This window comes from Parasteatoda tepidariorum, chromosome 9 (assembly GCF_043381705.1).
Source record: "Parasteatoda tepidariorum isolate YZ-2023 chromosome 9, CAS_Ptep_4.0, whole genome shotgun sequence".
NCBI classification, from domain to species: Eukaryota; Metazoa; Arthropoda; class Arachnida; order Araneae; family Theridiidae; genus Parasteatoda; species Parasteatoda tepidariorum.
The window spans coordinates 23,115,705-23,134,976 of NC_092212.1; the positions used below are offsets into that span (position 1 = coordinate 23,115,705).

At 27.8% G+C, this 19,272-nt stretch overlaps 1 protein-coding gene across 1 annotated transcript in view; it reads right to left on the reverse strand.

Annotated features, from left to right (window-relative positions):
- The window catches only part of LOC107440951 (DDB1- and CUL4-associated factor 6), a gene marked incomplete in the record, with an annotated part of 37,536 nt that overhangs the window by 2,573 nt on the left and 15,691 nt on the right, over positions 1-19,272 (reverse strand). The window contains 10 exon segments of the mRNA XM_071185262.1: positions 9-1,038; positions 4,070-4,175; positions 5,448-5,536; positions 6,188-6,344; positions 7,531-7,690; positions 10,837-11,102; positions 12,720-12,885; positions 14,149-14,572; positions 16,535-16,714; positions 19,007-19,112. Coding sequence (XP_071041363.1) covers positions 956-1,038; positions 4,070-4,175; positions 5,448-5,536; positions 6,188-6,344; positions 7,531-7,690; positions 10,837-11,102; positions 12,720-12,885; positions 14,149-14,572; positions 16,535-16,714; positions 19,007-19,112 — 1,737 coding nt within the window.

Genomic DNA, 19,272 nt, shown 5'->3' on the forward strand with positions numbered 1-19,272 from the left:
AAAAAAACAAAAAAAAAAACAGAGATTACTTGTGAACATTGGGACGAAATTCCCCTGTTGATTTAAAGAAGGCAAACCTCTTGAGTAGTGAATGACATAGATAAAAACGATTTGGTATGCAGGAAAACAATATTTTACTTCAAACAGGGTAGAGGTTTAACGTGCAAAGGATTAGATATAATACTTGGAAATAATTATTTATCCATATAATTTAGAAATAAATTTAATATTGTCCTATTACTACTAAGTATGACATTGCAAATAGGAAGTAAAAGAGGAAACACATATGAAATAAAAACAAACTAAAATAATGTGTTTGGAAAACAATTCATTAGAATATTTTGTGTGCAGAATAAGTTAAGAATGATTTATAGAAATTTATTTAAACTTTAAACAAGAAAATTATATCCCCGATCAGAAAATAAAGCATTCGAAAAATCTTCAAATTATTTTGGAAAATATGGATTGCATAGTTTTAATTACATAAGATTATACCCCACATAAAATTATTGATATAAATATGAAAGACTATATTTCAAATGAAAAAACAAAATTTTCAAAAGTGTATGATAAAAAATTTACAACAGTGAGGTTATTTATAAACATTCTCAGAAATATTGCAAAACATTGGTAAATGTTTTAAAAATAAAATAAAATTAGGGAAAAATTATGAATCCAAAAAATAATTTTATAAGGAAAAAAAAAGGTATTTTGAAATGCACCAATAGCAAATAAATTTGTATTTATGGGTAAAATGATTGTGAGGAACTTTTTTCAAAATATTACACTGCTGTAGACTTATTTTCAGCTACATGATTGAAAATCAAGATTTTATCACTTGCAAAGCAATCACCCCTATGAAAACTTAGTTCTAAATGTCTTAAACAAAAATGCATAGATTTTAAACAAACAGCAAAATGCAGATTTAAAATATTCAAAAATAAGGCAAAGTCCATCATCGTCTGCCAGCTTCTTGGTTTTCTCTCTCCCGAGCAGCTCGCATTTCTCTTGCTGCACGACTCCATCTATATGCTCGCCCTAGGGAAGTAGATAATACTCATTAAATATTGGGGACTTGATATAGGGGACTTGATTTCAACATTGAAACAGATTTTACGCTTTAATATTCTATGCAGTTACCAATAAAATGAAATAATTAGCTCGCCCTAGAGAAGTAGATCATAATGACTAATTATCCTATTGATACGGCCAATTTGACTTCAGTATTGAATCAGCTTTTACATTATAGTACATTGAGCAGTAACCAATCAAGAGAAATATTGCTTAGTTCGCTCTAGAAAACAGATAACACTCATTAAATATCAGATTGATATAGGTAAGTTGACTTCAATATTGCATTGCGCTTTATGTAATACTAATATTCAGAGCAGTTACCAATAAAGATAAATAATATTTAATTTAAACAAGATGCTGTCAGAGGCAATACATTTAATACCTATTTTAATAATGCAATATAAGCAGTTAATAATTAAAACAGAATCAGCCAATGAGAAAAGGAGAGTTAAAATACATAAAAATTCATTAGTGGCTCCATCTCTTGACAAAAAAAAAAAAAAACATNAAAAAAAAAAAAAAACTGATGAAACAGAACAAGAAAAAACAAACATTTGGTGATTTATCATTATCATCACAAAATTTTTATTACTTATAAGGAAGTTTTTATCTGGACTTTCAAGTGTGCCAACAATTGTACAAACTGGATATGGCCTAAGCATATCTAGTTAAAAAAAACAAACAAATGGTGTGTAATTTTTTATTAATATTTACAAACACAGATTTTAACGATAGTAAAGAACTTTTATTTTAAAATTAAGAATATAGATAAATGCTTTTTTATTTTATTTAGAAAGCCAGGATTAATTTAATTCAATTTAAAGTAAAAAGTTTAAATAAACAAGGTTAAATAGAAACAAAAAATTTTTCTAGATAGTAATCAATATTTCTATATAGCATATAAATTAAACATTCTTTTAAATCTCAAAATTGTNCTTCTTTAATGTAATATCTTCTGAAAAAAGTCCAATGTCATATGGGTGAGAAGTAACACTTTGAGGGCCACTTTCACATTCATCAGATTTTATTATGCTAGAAACGTTTTCTTCAACGGTATCACATTTCTGTATAACAGAAAAACTTACATTGTACTCCGTTCCCCCTTTTATATAATTTTTCACCGCATTTCCAAAATTCTCGAATTGCCTCAAAGATGACAGAACGTCTAAGATTCCAGAATCATCGCGTAAAGACCTCGCGAGTGACAGCCAGTCTCGAAAACTATCACGACTGGCAGAACAGAAAGGAACCAGTCCATAACAGTATTAGTTGAATTTAGTTTCAAAAGTACAACCCTATTATAGCAAATGTTTTTTTCAGTATTCTGAGAAATACCGTGAGAAAAAAAGGTAGGCATAAGGCAAATAAAAATATATAGTCTTAAAAAATAATACCGCAAAATTTCTACTAAAATTTTTATTTTTGCCATTTTGTCTGAGCTCAAGGGGGGTGTTCAAACCCCTAAACCCCTCCCTTGCAAACGCCACTGCAGTTACCAATAAAATGAAATAATTAGCTCGCCCTAGAAAAGTAGATCATACTAACTAATTATCCTATTGACTTCAGTATTGAAACAGGGTTTACATTATAGTATATTGAGCAGCAACCAATCAAGAGAAATATTGCTTAGTTCGCTCTAGGAAAACAGATAACACTCATTAAATATCAGATTAATATAGGTAAGTTGACTTCAATATTGCATTACGCTTTATGTAATAATATTTGGAGCAGTTACCAATAAAGAGAAATAATATTTAAACAAGATGCTGTCAGAGGCAATACATTTAATACCTATTTAAATAATACAATATAAGCAGTTAATAATTAAAACAGAATCAGCCAATGAGAAAAGGAGAGTTAAAAGACATAAAAATACATTAGTGGCTCCATCTCTTGACAAAAAAACAAACAAACATTTGGTGCTTTATCATTATCATCACAAAATTTTTATTACAGTACAGAACCCGTTATCCGGAAATTAGAAAACCGAAACGAAATTAGATAAATTTTTCGGCCATTTTTATGTTTTTTCCCCTCATAAGATTTTAGGATTTTTCTTTCTTTTTTTAAAGATGTTTTTACCTTACCATCATTTTGGAAATAATCATTAGTGTATTACTTCATCATTTTTTCTTCTTTTTAATATTATTATTATTTTTTTTTAGTTGGGTTTAACAATAAAAAAACGGCTTTTTGTAGCGATTCAGAAAATCGGAAAAATCAGTTATCCGGAATAGCGATGGTCCTGATCGTTCCAGATAATCGGTTTCCAACTGTACTTATAAGGAAAGATTTATATGTATTTTCAAGTGTGCCAACAATTGTACAAACTGGATATGGCCTAAGCATATCTAATAAAAAAAACAAATGGTGTGTAATTTTTTATTAATATTTACAAAAACAGATTTTAAGGATAATAAAGAACTTTTTATTTTAAAATTAAAAATGTAAATAAATGTTTTTTTTTTATTTAGAAAGCCAGGATTAATTTAATTCAATTTAAAGTAAAAAGTTTAAATAAACAAGGTTAAACAGAAATAATTTTTTTTTCTAGATAGTAATCAATATTTTTATATAGCATAGAAATTAAGCATTCTTTTAAATCTCAAAATTGTTTATGGAGCATGAAGATTCAAAAACTAATTTTTCAAAAATATTAACAATTTTACAAATTGGTAGAGGAATATTTCTATGAACAGCAATGAACTCATGAATTTGATCTGAATTAGATCATAAGGATAAGTATCATTATCATATTGCTATTTTCAATAGAAAATATGACTTTTGAATGAAAATGTACAGGTGAATTCGAAACAGAATTCTGAATAAAAATTTATAGTTAAGTTGAAACAGTAAATTCGAGCCGAAACGAAAAACTTTTTTAAGTAGAAGACAGTAAGTAATAATATAAGGAAAAGACATATAACAAAAGATTACAACTCAAACCAAAATAAAATATTTTTGTAAATTTCAAATCTAAACATTAATTTCTTACCAGTTCTAAAATTGCTTAATGATGTAAACATACGAAACATGAAAGATGCTGGAACAGTAATGGTATCTTTTGTCTCTTCTAGCATAACTTCATTTCGTTTGATAATCTAAATTGAAAATTAAAAACAAAACTAAATTAAAAACATAAAAGAGCTTATGTTTTAAACTGTTCTTTTGAATTAACTTTTAAAAATGTCTACAGTACTATGAGAATTAGAAATCTGTTGAAAAACAAACAAACATTTAATACGAAAAAGTTACACGATTTTATAACTTAATAGTTAGCACGATTTATTTAGTATATTCTAATTGGAACCGACAAAAAAAAAAATTACCCTGAATAATTTATGACATAATGATTCAATTTTCACATATTGCAACTCAATCTTAATGGTTCAAGATAATGACCTAACATATTCTAATTAGTTGGTGCAGACGATACTTTAAGTAACATAAATATACTATACTTTAAGTAACATAAATATACTTCTTTGTACCCCAAAATATAGTGGCTACCCACAATCCGGAAAATATGAACCTAATAGTTTGAACCACTTAATGCTAATTTTATTTGTTATGTACTTAGCCATATCTCAAGAACCTTTAAGCAACTTGAAAACTTTTGCACACAAATATAAAATTTCTTTATCCATCTTTATCCAATGATAATTCAATTTAAAAAATAAATTTTAACAATTATTTATTTTATTTAATAATAGTTGAAAAATTTTTGAATTGAAAGACATACAAATTTGTACATAATTTTAAAGAATGTAATTTTATACGGCAAAATACAAAATTTGAAAAAAATCAGACAAATAGTTCTTGAGGAATTTAATTAAAAATTTTAAAAGTTCATAGTTCTGACATGATCATAGTTATGTCAGAATTTTATAGTTGTGTGCAAACTTATTTTATTTCTCTTCAAAAGTTCTTGAGATATGGTGATATATGCAAATAATAAAATTAACATTACAGGGTCTAAACTTTTGACTGCTCTCTTGACTAAACTATTGAAACTGTAATTTGGGGGTCAGGAATTATAATTCATAGAAAAAAAGGTTTGTTTCATTTAGAGAAAGAGTGATTTTGAGTCTGATTTTGTAACCTAAAATATTGTCAGCACTGACTAATTACAATATTTGAGGACACACCTCAGAACTAAGATTCAAAACTAATACGAGAAAATTCAATAAATTAAAATGTATTAAATGTGATTCGTTTTTTTTTGTGTGATGTACAGATTAATTATTCAGTTTCTTGTTTATATATACCTTAATAATACACTTATAAATACACGTTTACTGGTATATAAATATACTAGATATTTTACATTTATGTTTTAAGAAATAAATGTACAAACAAAATATTTCAAATACCTCATTAGCTTTGTCCACATCAAAGAAAGGTTCTTCTCTAGTGGGTGCCCATAGTTTAATATCATTATCTATACCACTCGATGCAAGGACTAGAATATAAATATTTCAACAAAATTAAATATTAACTTGATGGAATGTTATGAATAAATAAAGAAGGTTAAAAATAAGCTCTAAAAGTATAACAATCTTTTTAGTTTAATATATATTTATGTTTATTACATTTGTGAAATTAGGTGTGCAATTTATAATGAACTGAATGCATACAGATGGAGGAAAAAATTTCAGTATAAAACTTGATTCATTATGTTCTTTAAACCTACAAAATGTCTTGGCTCACCAGACATAAATAATTCATATCAATAACTTTATATTTTAGATCATATCAATAAGTTTCTTAACTCTAAGATTATGTGATTCCAATTTTTAGCAACTTGACCAGGTTACCTCCCTGTAACGCCTTAATTAATTTTACCCTAAATGGATTTACATATTAATAATAATTAACTTTTTTATGTAACAATAAATTGTGATAAACTTTGCTAAAAGCAGTACTATATTAATCTCTTGATGTAATATTTCTATAGCATTTCGTTCTGTTATTAGACATGAAGTGATCTGGATGACAAAGAATTTATTTCTAAAATAAAACTATCAAATTCAAGACATCTAAAAGATCTATTGTAATCAATATCTAAGAAAATTTTTTTTTTCCCAATAAATATAACAGTAGTCACACTTACTAGGGTCGAAAGGGTGAGGTTGTAAGCAGTTTACAACATGGTGATCGGCTTCCATTAGCATAATTAATTCTGCAGTATATCTATCCCAAATAAATATGTGACCACAGTCAGAACCACTCATTATAAAATTATCACCCCAAAATGTTGATTCTTTGATCTAGAAAAGATAATTTACATTACAGATTAAATAATATACACCAATTTAATCAACAAATATATGCTATTTTATTTCAAATACCATTATTTAAGATTAATAAATCAAAAACTGATATCAAACTTATAAATAGATAATGGGGCTTTGTTAAATCACGGACAAACTGTATTTTTAATTTCAGAGTTACTTTGTTCAGAACCGAAAATTTTTTTTAATGATAAATCCAGCATAATTTTATGAATGGAACACTGGACAAATAATGACATTTTGAGATCAATATATAAAATTTTTTACACTACTGTTAAATTAAATAAATAACCTGCTTCAAGTAGTTAATATTCTCACATACCAATATTCATGAAAATTTTTTTTAAACTAAGTTCAAGACTTTCTTAGTCAAATAAAATAAGAGTAGAATTTCAAAAATCTTAAAACGAAGATACAGTGAATATGCTGCTTAACATTTTTCTTATAAAAGAAATTGAGAGGATGATCTTTTTTTATGGTATTTAATTGTTAATTGATGATTTTTAAAATTGGATGAAAGTAAGGTATCATTAATTGGGAACTACAAAGCTTCATGAGACAAGATTTGTAACTACGTTTTCTAAAAATAATGCGTATGATCCTTGAATTCTTCATCGGAAAAATTTGGTAATGTAAAACTGTTGATCGTGTTTTTTTCCTTCATAAACTGAATGAATTCTCAAAAAAAATTAAACACGCCAAAACCATGTACAGTCCGCAAAAAAAAAAAAAGATATCACCCTGAATAACTTTCGTTCTAATGATCNCGTTAAGACAGAAATTAAATTTGAATAAATAATTATTAAGAATACTTTTACTGCATAACGCCATATTCAATGAAATGATATAACAAGAAATAAAAATAAAACCCAAGGATGAAGAAATTAAAATTACGCTTAACCGGTCATAAAATAAAAATAGACGAAGACAGAATTTCTAGTGTTGATCTCAACTAGGCACCAGAAGTAAAATGATGTAGAGGATGACTGAAACTAACATTTGATTTTTGATTTGCCCATTTGATTGACAGCAATTGGTGATATAGATGTTTATTTAATGGAAGATAAGGCCAGATTTTAGCAGTCTCGGATCAATAAACCACTGTTTATTTTGAGCTCTACAGGTGGCATATTTAGAAAATGAAGAAAATTAGTATATTTACCATGGTTCTTGCATTTCTATGGCCTGTATACTTTCTCTTCACTCTGGGTTGAGTAACATTTTGCAGGGTAACTTCTTCTCTCTTAAGTTCATCATTAGCAGCTTTGACTTTTTCATTGAGTGAACACATAAAGTCGTCAGAATGCCTATCACATCTTGTTCTACAAAAGCAATTTTGCAATTAAATTAATTAAAAAAAAATCAAAATTGAGTTTTATTAAAATTTTTATTATAGTAGTTTTTACTTCATTTAGCTCAAGACAAATGCTCAGACATTTTGAAACGTGTAACAAAAGTAAATGAAATTTCTTACCATTCCTAACAAAACTGGAAATTGCAGATCTGCCAATCTCAGAAATTTAAAATCTCTGACACTCTTTGCAATCAAGACATAGCATAAGTAAACAATAAATAATAAAAATAAAGAAATAAATAACTTTACACATTCTTTAAATTTATAAAACAGTGTGCATAGCCAAATTTTTCACCCAAAAATAAGCACCTTTAAAGCCCTCAAATAATATTTTAAAGAACTTCATGTACTTTAATAAAAATGTTTTCATCCTATTGTTGAAGTCATACATAAGTTCATACATAAGTTCTTCATAGACAATGTGAAGAAAAAATCTCATTTTGGAAAAGAAACATTTAAGAACTTTTTAAAAATACCTACTGAAAATAGGACTTTTAAGAGCATGTATGAAACGAAAATCGAAAATAAGCACCTTTTAAGAACGCTAAGTAACTTATTTACCCTAAAAAATAAAAATTATAATGAATTGCTCTATTTTTTAGAAAAACAGATTGATAGGCTGTTTTGAAAATTTTTTAAAAACGCTTTTTAAAAACGTTAATCTGATTTGCCTTCCAAGTCCAGTTTGTTTTGACAAGAACAGAATTAAGTCTGGATGTTTATGCCATTCATTAAATACTTTCACACAGGTCGAATCTCTGTGAGGATTGGTTAATGCTTCCAACTTTAACTTGAATAACACACTGAAGGTACCTATTAATTTTTTTATGACTGATTTTACATAATTTTGTATTGATCCCATCAAATGAATGAAAACTCTCATTCTGAATCGAAATGTTACTCAAAAATTTGTTATTTAAGCATAGATTTATTAATATAGACTTCATTAATGCATAACTTTATTGAAACATTGTTAAAATTTCTTATTTTTTTTTGTTTTGTTTTTAGCTTAGCTGACATTTCAAAATGTTAAAAAAAAAAGTTTCTAAAAAGGAATTAAAATGAGAAACTAAATACACTTAAATTAGAAAAGCTTTAACAAAGAGGAAAGTTTTGACAGCTGTATGATGACTGTACACAGGTCCTCCCATTTATACACCTGACACAGGTCTAAAGCCAGAGAGTTAGCAGGACTGAAATCGACCAACAACTTTACTACAAGGGGTAGCAAAGTCGTAGACAAGTAGTAAAGTTGTCTACACAAGTAGAAAGTTGGAATTTAAAAAGATTAACAGTTTGCAAGAAATCACCATTGCTATCACCTCTCCAATTCATATAGACTCATTTTTGTTTGTTATTAGAAAGTTTAAAAATAATATCAAAAATATCACTACATCTTAAGATTCATGTATAAAAAATCTTAAAAATATAATTTTTTTTTTGCTGTAAGCTTAATATTATTTAACAAGAAATTTTTTTTAAATTTTTTAAATTTAGAGGTTGACATAATTTCCATTTTTAAAAACAATCCAAACACAAAGTAGTAGATGGTCTTTCATTTTAAGCAATTTTTATGACTTAATTTTAAATTTGCTCATAGGTAATTTATTTTATAGGTATCTTTGCAAAAGCACAATGTTACATAAACAATTAAAAACTACATATTAATGTTTATGTAAAGTAACACACATCAGTTATTGAACTTAAAATTGAAAAGATTTTCAAGGGAAAATTTACTATTTTTTCTAATGAATTTATTTAAACAAGTACTACAATAACACAAAAAATAGAAAATTAAATTACTATTAAGGTTTTTTTTTAAAAAAACAAAAACAAACTAAGGTTAGTTTTTTAAAAAACTGTTTGATTTAAACAGGGTATCTGCTACATTTTAGATTTTCAAATTCATGACTTTTCATGACTAATTCCAAGAATTTTTCCTGAAGTTACTATTTTCTCCGACAAAAACACAACAATAAATTTAAAAAAGCATTATAATAACATTCTTTGAAATGATAGGTATAACCAAAACTGTTATACTCTGCATCTTCATATTTATAGATTTCAAAATTTAAGAAATAGAGTAAAAAAAGAGTTGAAGCAATAAAATAGCTGAAAAAAATACAAAAGCATTTAATATTTTTCTTTTTTTCTGCAGAATTATATTCTAAAGATACTTTTTTTGTTCATCGGAAAGGAAAGAAATACTCCTGTTTTTCTGTTCTCATTTCAGAATAAAAAATTTCGTCAATGACGGGCTTGCTTAAGCTATAATTTTAAATTGATAAAATAAAAAAATAAAAATAATAATAAAAATTCTGAAATCATAGATGTTTAAAAGATAATTCACTCTCGAAATGATCCCTTTCCTTTCATTTTTAAAAAGAACACCATAATTTTTAAAGAACATGATTAAAATATTTTATACAGTACAGAACCCGTTATCCAGAAATCAGAAAACCAAAAAACCGGAACAAAATTCTATACATTTTCCTGCCATTTAAAAAAATTTTTTTTTCTTCCTCATAAAATTTTAGGATTTTTCTTTGTTTTTTGAAGGATGTTTACAATACCATAATTTTAGAAATAATCATTACTGTATTATTTCATCGTTTTTCTTCTTTTTAAGATTATTTCCAAATATTATTATTATTTTTTTTAGTTGGGTTTACATAAAAAAAACGGCTTTTTGTAGCGATTTAGAAAACCGGAAAAATCAGCTATCCGGAATAGCTATGGTCCCGATCGTTCCGGATAATCGGTTCCCTACTGTATTTTAATAAAACATGACTGTGAGTGGGGATTTTGTTACATATTTAGACATTCGAACAATTGAGGGGAGGGGTAAAATCCATTTTGAAAATTAGATTTTTTGTCGACTTAAATCTATGACTTTCCATGATTTTTTTTAAAAAAAATACTTAAAATCATGATATTTCATGACAAATTTTGTCCAATACCGAAATTCATGACTCTCCAGGTGCGCGGATAACCTGTTTAAACCAACCAGCTCTGGTGTCAAACATTATAAACTAAAAAGGAATAAAAATGAAAAAGATATTGAAGCACACATTAATGCATCAATGAATGAATGAAATCAGATGACATACATACCTTCTGTTTCTGCGACTGGGTGATCCTTGTCTGCCTCTAGCATTGTCTTCATCACTATCCCAAGAACAAGAATCAACTTCAACCATTAATTCTAATTCATCTTCAGCGGCATCTGCTCGTTCAGTGAAAGTCAAAGGTCTGCTAGTGTCTGATTGAATTGTGGGTAGATTACTGTTTGGTTGAATAGTTTGTACTGCAGCTTCAGTCTCACTATCAGAACCAGATAATAGATTTGCAGGCGTATGATGAACTACTGATGTTTGAGGCTAAAAATCGATATGATTGAGAATTAAATAACATTACTAATTTTATAACGACGTTGAGCTGTTAATTCATATTGGATTTCAGCGATCAATATTCAACTTTAAAGTCTTGCAATTTCAAACCTCACCCAGAAGATAAAGAGATTTCTGGATCAAGCATTTAGACAAACATGTTTTTGTGGGGATTTTTTTCTGAAACTAACCCGCATTTGCTTCACACGGAGAAGAAAACCTTCCATAGCTGTGATCTCAAACTTCTTTAATTTAAAAAATAAAATATAACACTTAATATCACAAATATTTTAATTTAAATAGTAAAATTGGTCAAAATCCCTTACTACTTACTAAACTAAACTCAGTGGCACGACAGCTCATAGAGGGCCAAGGCCTATTGTGCCCATCTCAGTTTTCTTGACCTTCGGCTCTGGGGTGCAGACGTTCCGGTCAGGTGGTCAGCCGAACGCAAAACCCCCAGTGTTTCGTTCCCAATCATGCTTGTTACTCATTTATCGACCCACTGAAGGGATGAAAGACTGAGTCAACCTTGCTCGGTAAGAGGATCGAACCCAGGACCTGTGGCATGGGAGCGCTAAGTGTTATCACTTAGCCACCGGGCATCTCCCCTACTACCTACTTTGGGTTAAAATATCCTTGGAATTTTAGCCGAAGCTATGTTTTTCATTTGGGATATATTTCACATCAACAATGTGATCAGTTCGAGCCAGGAATAGTCTTCAAGTTGAACTGTCAGTGCCAGAATTAGTACCAGAGACTTCTCATAGGGAGTTGTTTGCGCTTTCCTCTGAGTCATCTCAGCTCAAATTTTATTAACTGCACTTTTCACTTTATTGTACAATATACCAGGTCATTAAAACAAACTGCTTTAATGCCAGTAATAGTATGAGATATGACTCAAAGAAAATGCTCACTATTATCTAAGGCATAAAAGGAAAATATATGCAAAAATGAATAACACTAGCCTTACTCTGCTTTTTATTGAAGCAGACATTAGTATACAATAGATAGGTAGTTCAAAAAGTATTAGGAATAGCTATGTTTACACAGGGATGTATAATATAACATTAAAATTAGTAGTATTCATTGTGGTATTTATTCTAATAAATGCTACAACTTATATTAATAATTATGAAATTTAACCACAAACTACAAATAGTGGACTAGTAGAACTACGAGACTAACTCTGACCTTGCAGTTTACTACATTGCTATCTAACATTGAAGTAAAACAAAAGGTATTTAAAAAAGATTATTTCATAAAAAACATAGTGTAATTTAGCTAGCAACGCATGTGGATTGATATAATTTCATGCAGGTAATACGCGGATAGTTACAAAAATTTCTTTAATTTTCCAAACATTTTAAACCTGGGAAAAACTTATGCACTACTTTTTCAAAGAATATGGTAGAAGTTTTTTGTTGTTGAAGTAAAGTCATTAGTTTTAAGTTAGGACTACACAAATATACTTTGCAAAGTTAAATATTCTGAGTAATATCAGAGAAAATAAAGAAATATTTAAAACAGAAATAGCAACAAATATTTATTAGCCCATTTTATCTACTGTGCAATTGATATAAAATTCAGAAATTTTTTTATACTCACATGAGAAGATTCTTCATAAGATGGAAGCTCAGGCAATTCTGATGCAGTTTGTTCTAACCATTGCCTTTCATTTGGTGTACTAGAGGTGGCTACATCCATTGTAATAAGGCCACTGTTTACACTTTGACCAGAGTAATGTAAGTTCACCATTGGTTCAGAACCATGCCTTAAAAATTAAATAAGTTTAAAACAAGGAAAAGCTGTAACAGAATATAACAAATATGCAAAGTATTAGTGTAATAATTTTGAATAATAGATAATAAAACAGCCGAGGGGACTCAGGGGATAGTGTGCTTGCCTCACAATGAGGTGACCCAACTTGCGTGGCTGGTCGATAGAAATTCTGCACTCAGCTCACATCGACCACAGTGCTGACGTAAAATATCGTCCGTGGTAGACATGGGTTGGAATCCCCTTGTCATTGGGGTAACCATGGGGGTTTCCTCTCCATGTAATGCAAATGTGAGTTAGTTCCATCAAAAAGTCCTTTACAAAGACTAGCTTGTCCTAATTCTTGATTTGGGAGTTCTGTAGTCTTCTGGATCAGGTTCAAAATTACAAGGATACAGTGTTGAAAATTGATAGCCGTAAACTCATAATTGGGTTAGATGTTCAATGTCAGTTTTAAATAAAATAAGCTATAATAAAAAAATATATCCAGAATGACAAGTATTGAGCTATTAGGGATAAAAAATAAAATTTAAAATACAACTACTGCAAATTTTAAGAGTAACTATAGATATAGTTTATAAATGTTTGATTTGCTTGCTGTCAAAGACTATGGTGTTGCACAAATGTTAACACATAAATGGTTTTAATAAAGATGTACATGTCCCAAAATTTAATAAATATTTTGACAATTTCAACAAAAAATGAATAACAATTTTCTCAAAAAAAATTCCAATATCCCTTACCTTCAACCACCAAGTTTTACAACTTGGTGGTTGAAGTTATAAGTTATTAAGGAAAGTTATAAGTTATTAAGGTAAGTTTTATGCAACTCAATAATTATCACCCTGCCTAAAAGCAGAAAGTGCTCAAAACAGGGAGTTTTGCACTGAACAACTTATGTTTGGAGCAGAAAAAACTATGTCCACTTCTCGAAAATATGGAAAAAAATTTATGTCACTATAAAATTTTCAAAAGACAATATTAATTATTGCTTTAAAACGTAACCATTTAAGTTAAGTTTGATATTTACCTAATTAAGGTTCCTTTCTTTGCAAAATAAAATTTTTAATTAAAAAAATAGCAATAATTTTACTAGTGAAAGTTGTTTGTTCACTATTGATGTTACATACAAAAATTTTTTATCATCAAGAGTCTTATTACATAATGCTAGATATAATTCTGATCCTCAGTTACTTTGAATATACAAAACACATCACATATGTAAAAAAACAAGCTTTTGTCGCAAAAATCAGCTCACCTTTCGATCAAATCCTTTCTCCTAGATTCTAAACTTGCTTTAATATCATCATAATTATCTGCAGAATCAGAAGAACATCCTGGCAGAGAAGTTAAAGCCTCATGATTCGGGTTTTCTTCAGTATTGTCCATATCCATTTTCAAATCACTGGGGTTTTTATCACAAGTTTTTCTTTCATTATTTGTTTCAACAGTTTGTGTAACATTTTCAGTAAGTCTATCACTTTCAAAGGCACTATAAGTAATTGATGGCACACTATCATGGTTATCTTCACTGGGATTTTGAATTGATGATCCTTGTGCCAAATCCTCAGTTTGAAGATCTGATGGTTCATTCTGATGATTCACTGGCTCTGAACTATCGATATCCATTGGTTGGTTTTCAAATACTGCAGGTTCTTGTTGGGTAGATGGCTCTACTAATGCTAAAATTAAAATCACATTAATTTATGAAAACTGAAAAAATTGAAACAAAATAAAAAAATAAATAAAAAAAAGCTTTATGTTAAAATTTAATATATTATAAAAGAAAAAATGACATATATATTTAGTTTGGATTAAAAAATTACTTGTTACAAAAGTTATAATCTTTCCAGCCTATTACAACTTTATATAATAAGCTGTTTTTTTCCAACATTGAGTATTAGTTTAACATGATAAAAACATACAAATTTAAATAAAGCAAAAACATTGTATAACATTTATATCATTTCACGTAAACAATCACAAAATGATTTTCGAAAAATAATTTCTACCATTGAATTTATGAACAATATATCTAATATAAGAATACTTTTATTATATTTTAATTTCATTGTTACTTTCAGTAGACATATATTTAAATAAAAATTTATGTTCAAAAATATTATTTTCTCCTAATAATATTACCATGAGTAAAAAATTGTGTATGTATTTCATTTTATTAAAATAAAAAAATCCAAACAAATAGAATCTTTTTTAAATTTTTCTAGTAGTATTTATATTTCAAAAAAAAAAAAANAAAAAAAAAAAATAATTGTTCTAATACTTTGCTTTAATCAATACTACTTTGCTCCTTTTAATCAATTCATCAGTGATAATCCAATAATCAAGGTTCCCATTTAAGAACATTATGAAGAATCATATGTTAAAAAAGGCCATTTTTTGACTATATGGTTAAAAAATTTTATTACATATTCTGATGGCAGCATTTTTGATCTCTAAAAACAGTGAGTTTAATCTCAATTTATTCATTATTTTATCCAAATATTAAGTAATCTTAAAAAAGTCTCATGATAAATAATTAATTGGAATTCTGAATTAAAAACAAACATACAAATAATTGTACTTGTTTGTATTACATAAAAGATAAACAAAAATTATGAAATGTAGTTGCAACATATTGAATAAGAAAAAATTTAATTCTTGCACAAGAATATAGATTAACAAGGGATATTTAAGATAAAACATACACTGTTTGTTACACAGTAAAAAATACTCGACAACTTCAGGGTGGTAAAAGGTATCAAGAGCATGAAAACTTACCACAGAACATGGGGTCACAAACCCTGCTGAGAGGGTGAAAATTGCAAAAATCCTATGCAGGTTTTAATGTCACACAGATAAGCAACGACAAAAAATAATTTAAATATTTTAACTACAAAATGACTTAATTGATTAATTTGACAAAAGTTTTTCGAAGCGGAGCTAGTTGATGTCATTGCACAATGACATAAAAATTACAGGGTTCCTACTAAATTTCAGAAAAAATTTCTCTGACTTTTCCAGGTATTTGTGGAAAATTTCATTGTAAATCCAAATAATATTTTATCCATACCATTCAATTTTTCATTGGAAAACTTTGATTTTCTTATTTATAATGTCAAATATTAGATTTTGTAAGCAAAAAAATATCATAGAATGAGGATGGAAACATGGAAAAACTTTATTAAAATGTCAGCTTTTATAACAAATAATTGTAATAGATGTTAGACTTATTTAAATTGAATTTAAAAAAACTGATCATTGTTACTGAAAAATCTATAACTGGTTATTTTCCAGGTATTTATTACTTAGGAATTTTCCAGGTTTTTGCAAAAAAAAAACCTCTCCCTGCTTTTTAAGATAAAAATAAATTCCCCGATAATTAAGGTTTTCCCTGTTCTCCATGACCTGCAAATGATTCCTTGACATGCCAAGTGTGCTTTTGATGTCTGTCAAAGCAATGGCAATCTGTACTATGAGATAGTGCATTTTTTGCGATTTTAACCTTTTCTACATGGTTTATGGTTCCATAATGGTTTATGGCCCTATGTGGTTCTATGGAAAGTTGTCATTACTTTGATGCTCTTATTAATTTTGAAACACCCTTTATACAGCTGGTACATATGAACAGAAGAAAAACTGACCTCTGTCTTCATCTGAAGCAGCATCAATGTCTTCAGATGAAGATCCGTGTGATGATGCTGATGCTGAGTGAGATGCCTCAGATCTTTCAGTGTTCTGACTAGTGTTATTGAACATTCTTGTCAAAATATCAGTCATTGTGCGCACTATGCTATTTCTAGATGTATTTTCAGGAAGAAGTTCTAAATAAAAAATATGATGAATAATTAACTAAAACAGATTTAAAAAAACTGGTTTAAAGAATGGACAATAAGTTAAAAAAATTTTGTCACATTTAAAACAGAAAAATATAAATTGATTAACAATTTTATTAAAATTAACATGTATTCAGTTAGTAAAAACAAGGCTGAACTTGATTGCAAGCTTTGGTTTACAAGCTGAAACATTACCATTGATGAACTAGATCAATTTGATAGTATACCTCAACTCGAAATTACTATTTCTCTCCTGTATGGGGCGTTAGTTCCCTTGTAAATATTTACATTAGTTAAGTGGTATTATTACTTTGAATATTAAATTTTTTTTTTTAAATTACATTTTTAAAGACAGTTGATACATGTTAAGATAAATCTTTTAAATGGTAAATTGCTGCTTTTCTTTCAGCACATTCTCCTACTCTTGAATAATATTTATAATGCCCATAACTTTCTAATTTCCTTTATTTGTTGCTAAGTAATAGAATTACACAAACAACTCTTTTCTAGAATTTAATATAATAATTAGTCTTTATAAATCTATGAAATAGATTGGATGTTTTTTCAGAAAAATATGGTTTATTTTATATAATTAATAAAATTTTAATTTCTTATAAATTAATCCATCAGAATATAAAATCACCCATCTTTTATTTATTTTTATTTTGATATCTTTTATTTTAACATCTTTTACTTTCATTTTAACACTAATTTTAAAATCCTTATTTTTATAAAGAATTTTATGGAATGTTTAATAACTTAAAAATCAAAAATTTCAATTTTACAAGCTTTCTTTTATTTTATAAAAATCGAAACTAGAACCCAATCAACGACTGTTTACATAGTGGGTGCTGTCAACCTTCCAGAAGCTATCATGTTCTCAAGATAATTCATTTTGGGATATTTTAACAGCCTGTCCCATAACAGTTAAGTTACAGATCTGATTTTGCTTTGGTAAAATTAATAAGAAATTGTTATGTTATCAACTAAGCATCTCTTTTGCTTCATATTCTATAAATGGAGTAGTGGGTCTTTTCTGCTGATGTGAACCACAACTAAAAAATCCTATTTTTTAATATAGTGACATGCCACACATGTACATACGCAGTAAGTCCTGATGTTCAGCAGAAAATTTCCTTAATTTAAAAAATCTAATTCTTTCTTCCATTTTTGAAGACACGAATTCCTTTTATTTTCACAAATGTTTAATTCTTAATTCATTTTGAATAATATTATTGTAATAATTAATGTTTGTAAGCAACATACATTTTATTTTGTTTCACAATTCTTTTGTTCAATAACTTTGTGTAGAGAAATCTCTTATATTTATACAGCCTTAAAGCCAGATATGTTTCAGAAAAAAGGCACACATCTGATGACAAAAACTTTATGCTTGTTTAGAGACTTTCCTCGAATACATGCTGATCTAGCTGAATTTATCAAATATCTGTTACTGAAATGATTTTTTTATGATGCTTTTATATATATATATATATAAAACAGAAACACAGACATGATGAAAGGTTAGCAGAATAAAAATTCTGCTTTAATAAAAACAAGCATCACATCAATAAAAATAAAACTTACCAAAAGATGGTTTTTTACATTGTTAAGCATTCGTATAATCCAAATTTGAGAGTAACTGAATCAAAAATATTCTGAGGTTCAATGACCAATTGCATAGCATAGGTAAGATCTAACTGTAAAATGTTATGAAAGATATAGATAGAAAACTAAAATTGAATTTATGAATTTTTGCCTGTTCTCAAAACAAAATCTTTCACTTATATCATATTTTCTTTCTTCACACACACAAGCAAACATGTTTTGCATGTCATCCCTGAGCTCACAAGTTTGCTATTAATGAGTTTATTGACATTATAAGTAAAAAAACAGTTCTTTTTTGCATTGTTGTTTGCTTTAGTATTTTCTAGTACTTTTAAATAATTTTTTTAAAGACTCTTAGAGCATTTTAAAGCCTAATAACTCATGAAACATAGGCTTTGAAATATAGTGATATGATAGCAGCATGATTTGAAATTAACTAAGTTTAAAAATTCATTGCTTTTTAAACAAAACATGCAACCCCTTGTTTTCAGTATTATTTGTAACACATCTCAAACAAAAGAACTAGAATATTCAGTTACATAAAAATCTCGCAAAAAAACTATTAAAAATGCATTATGAACTATGATTTTATTTTAGACAGTGAAAAGACTATTAATTATTAAAAATTTTTATATTTATATTTGTAAAACAGTAAAAAAAAAAAGAATGTACCTCGAGCTTCAGATTCAGGCCGAGCATTGGGACCAGTATCAGACCAATCGCCTCTTATTCTTAGTCTTTTCATTAAAGGTCGTCCACGGAAAGATAAACCAGAATCCTTAGCAAAAATAGGAACAAAAAAGATTATCTTATTTCCAAGAAAGCAAGACATATAACAGATAATTAACAAATTGACATTTTTTGAAGAAACTGAGTAAATTATCTCAGACGTTGGTGAAAAGTTTGACCTACAGTTAATTTCTTTATAGCTATAGAGC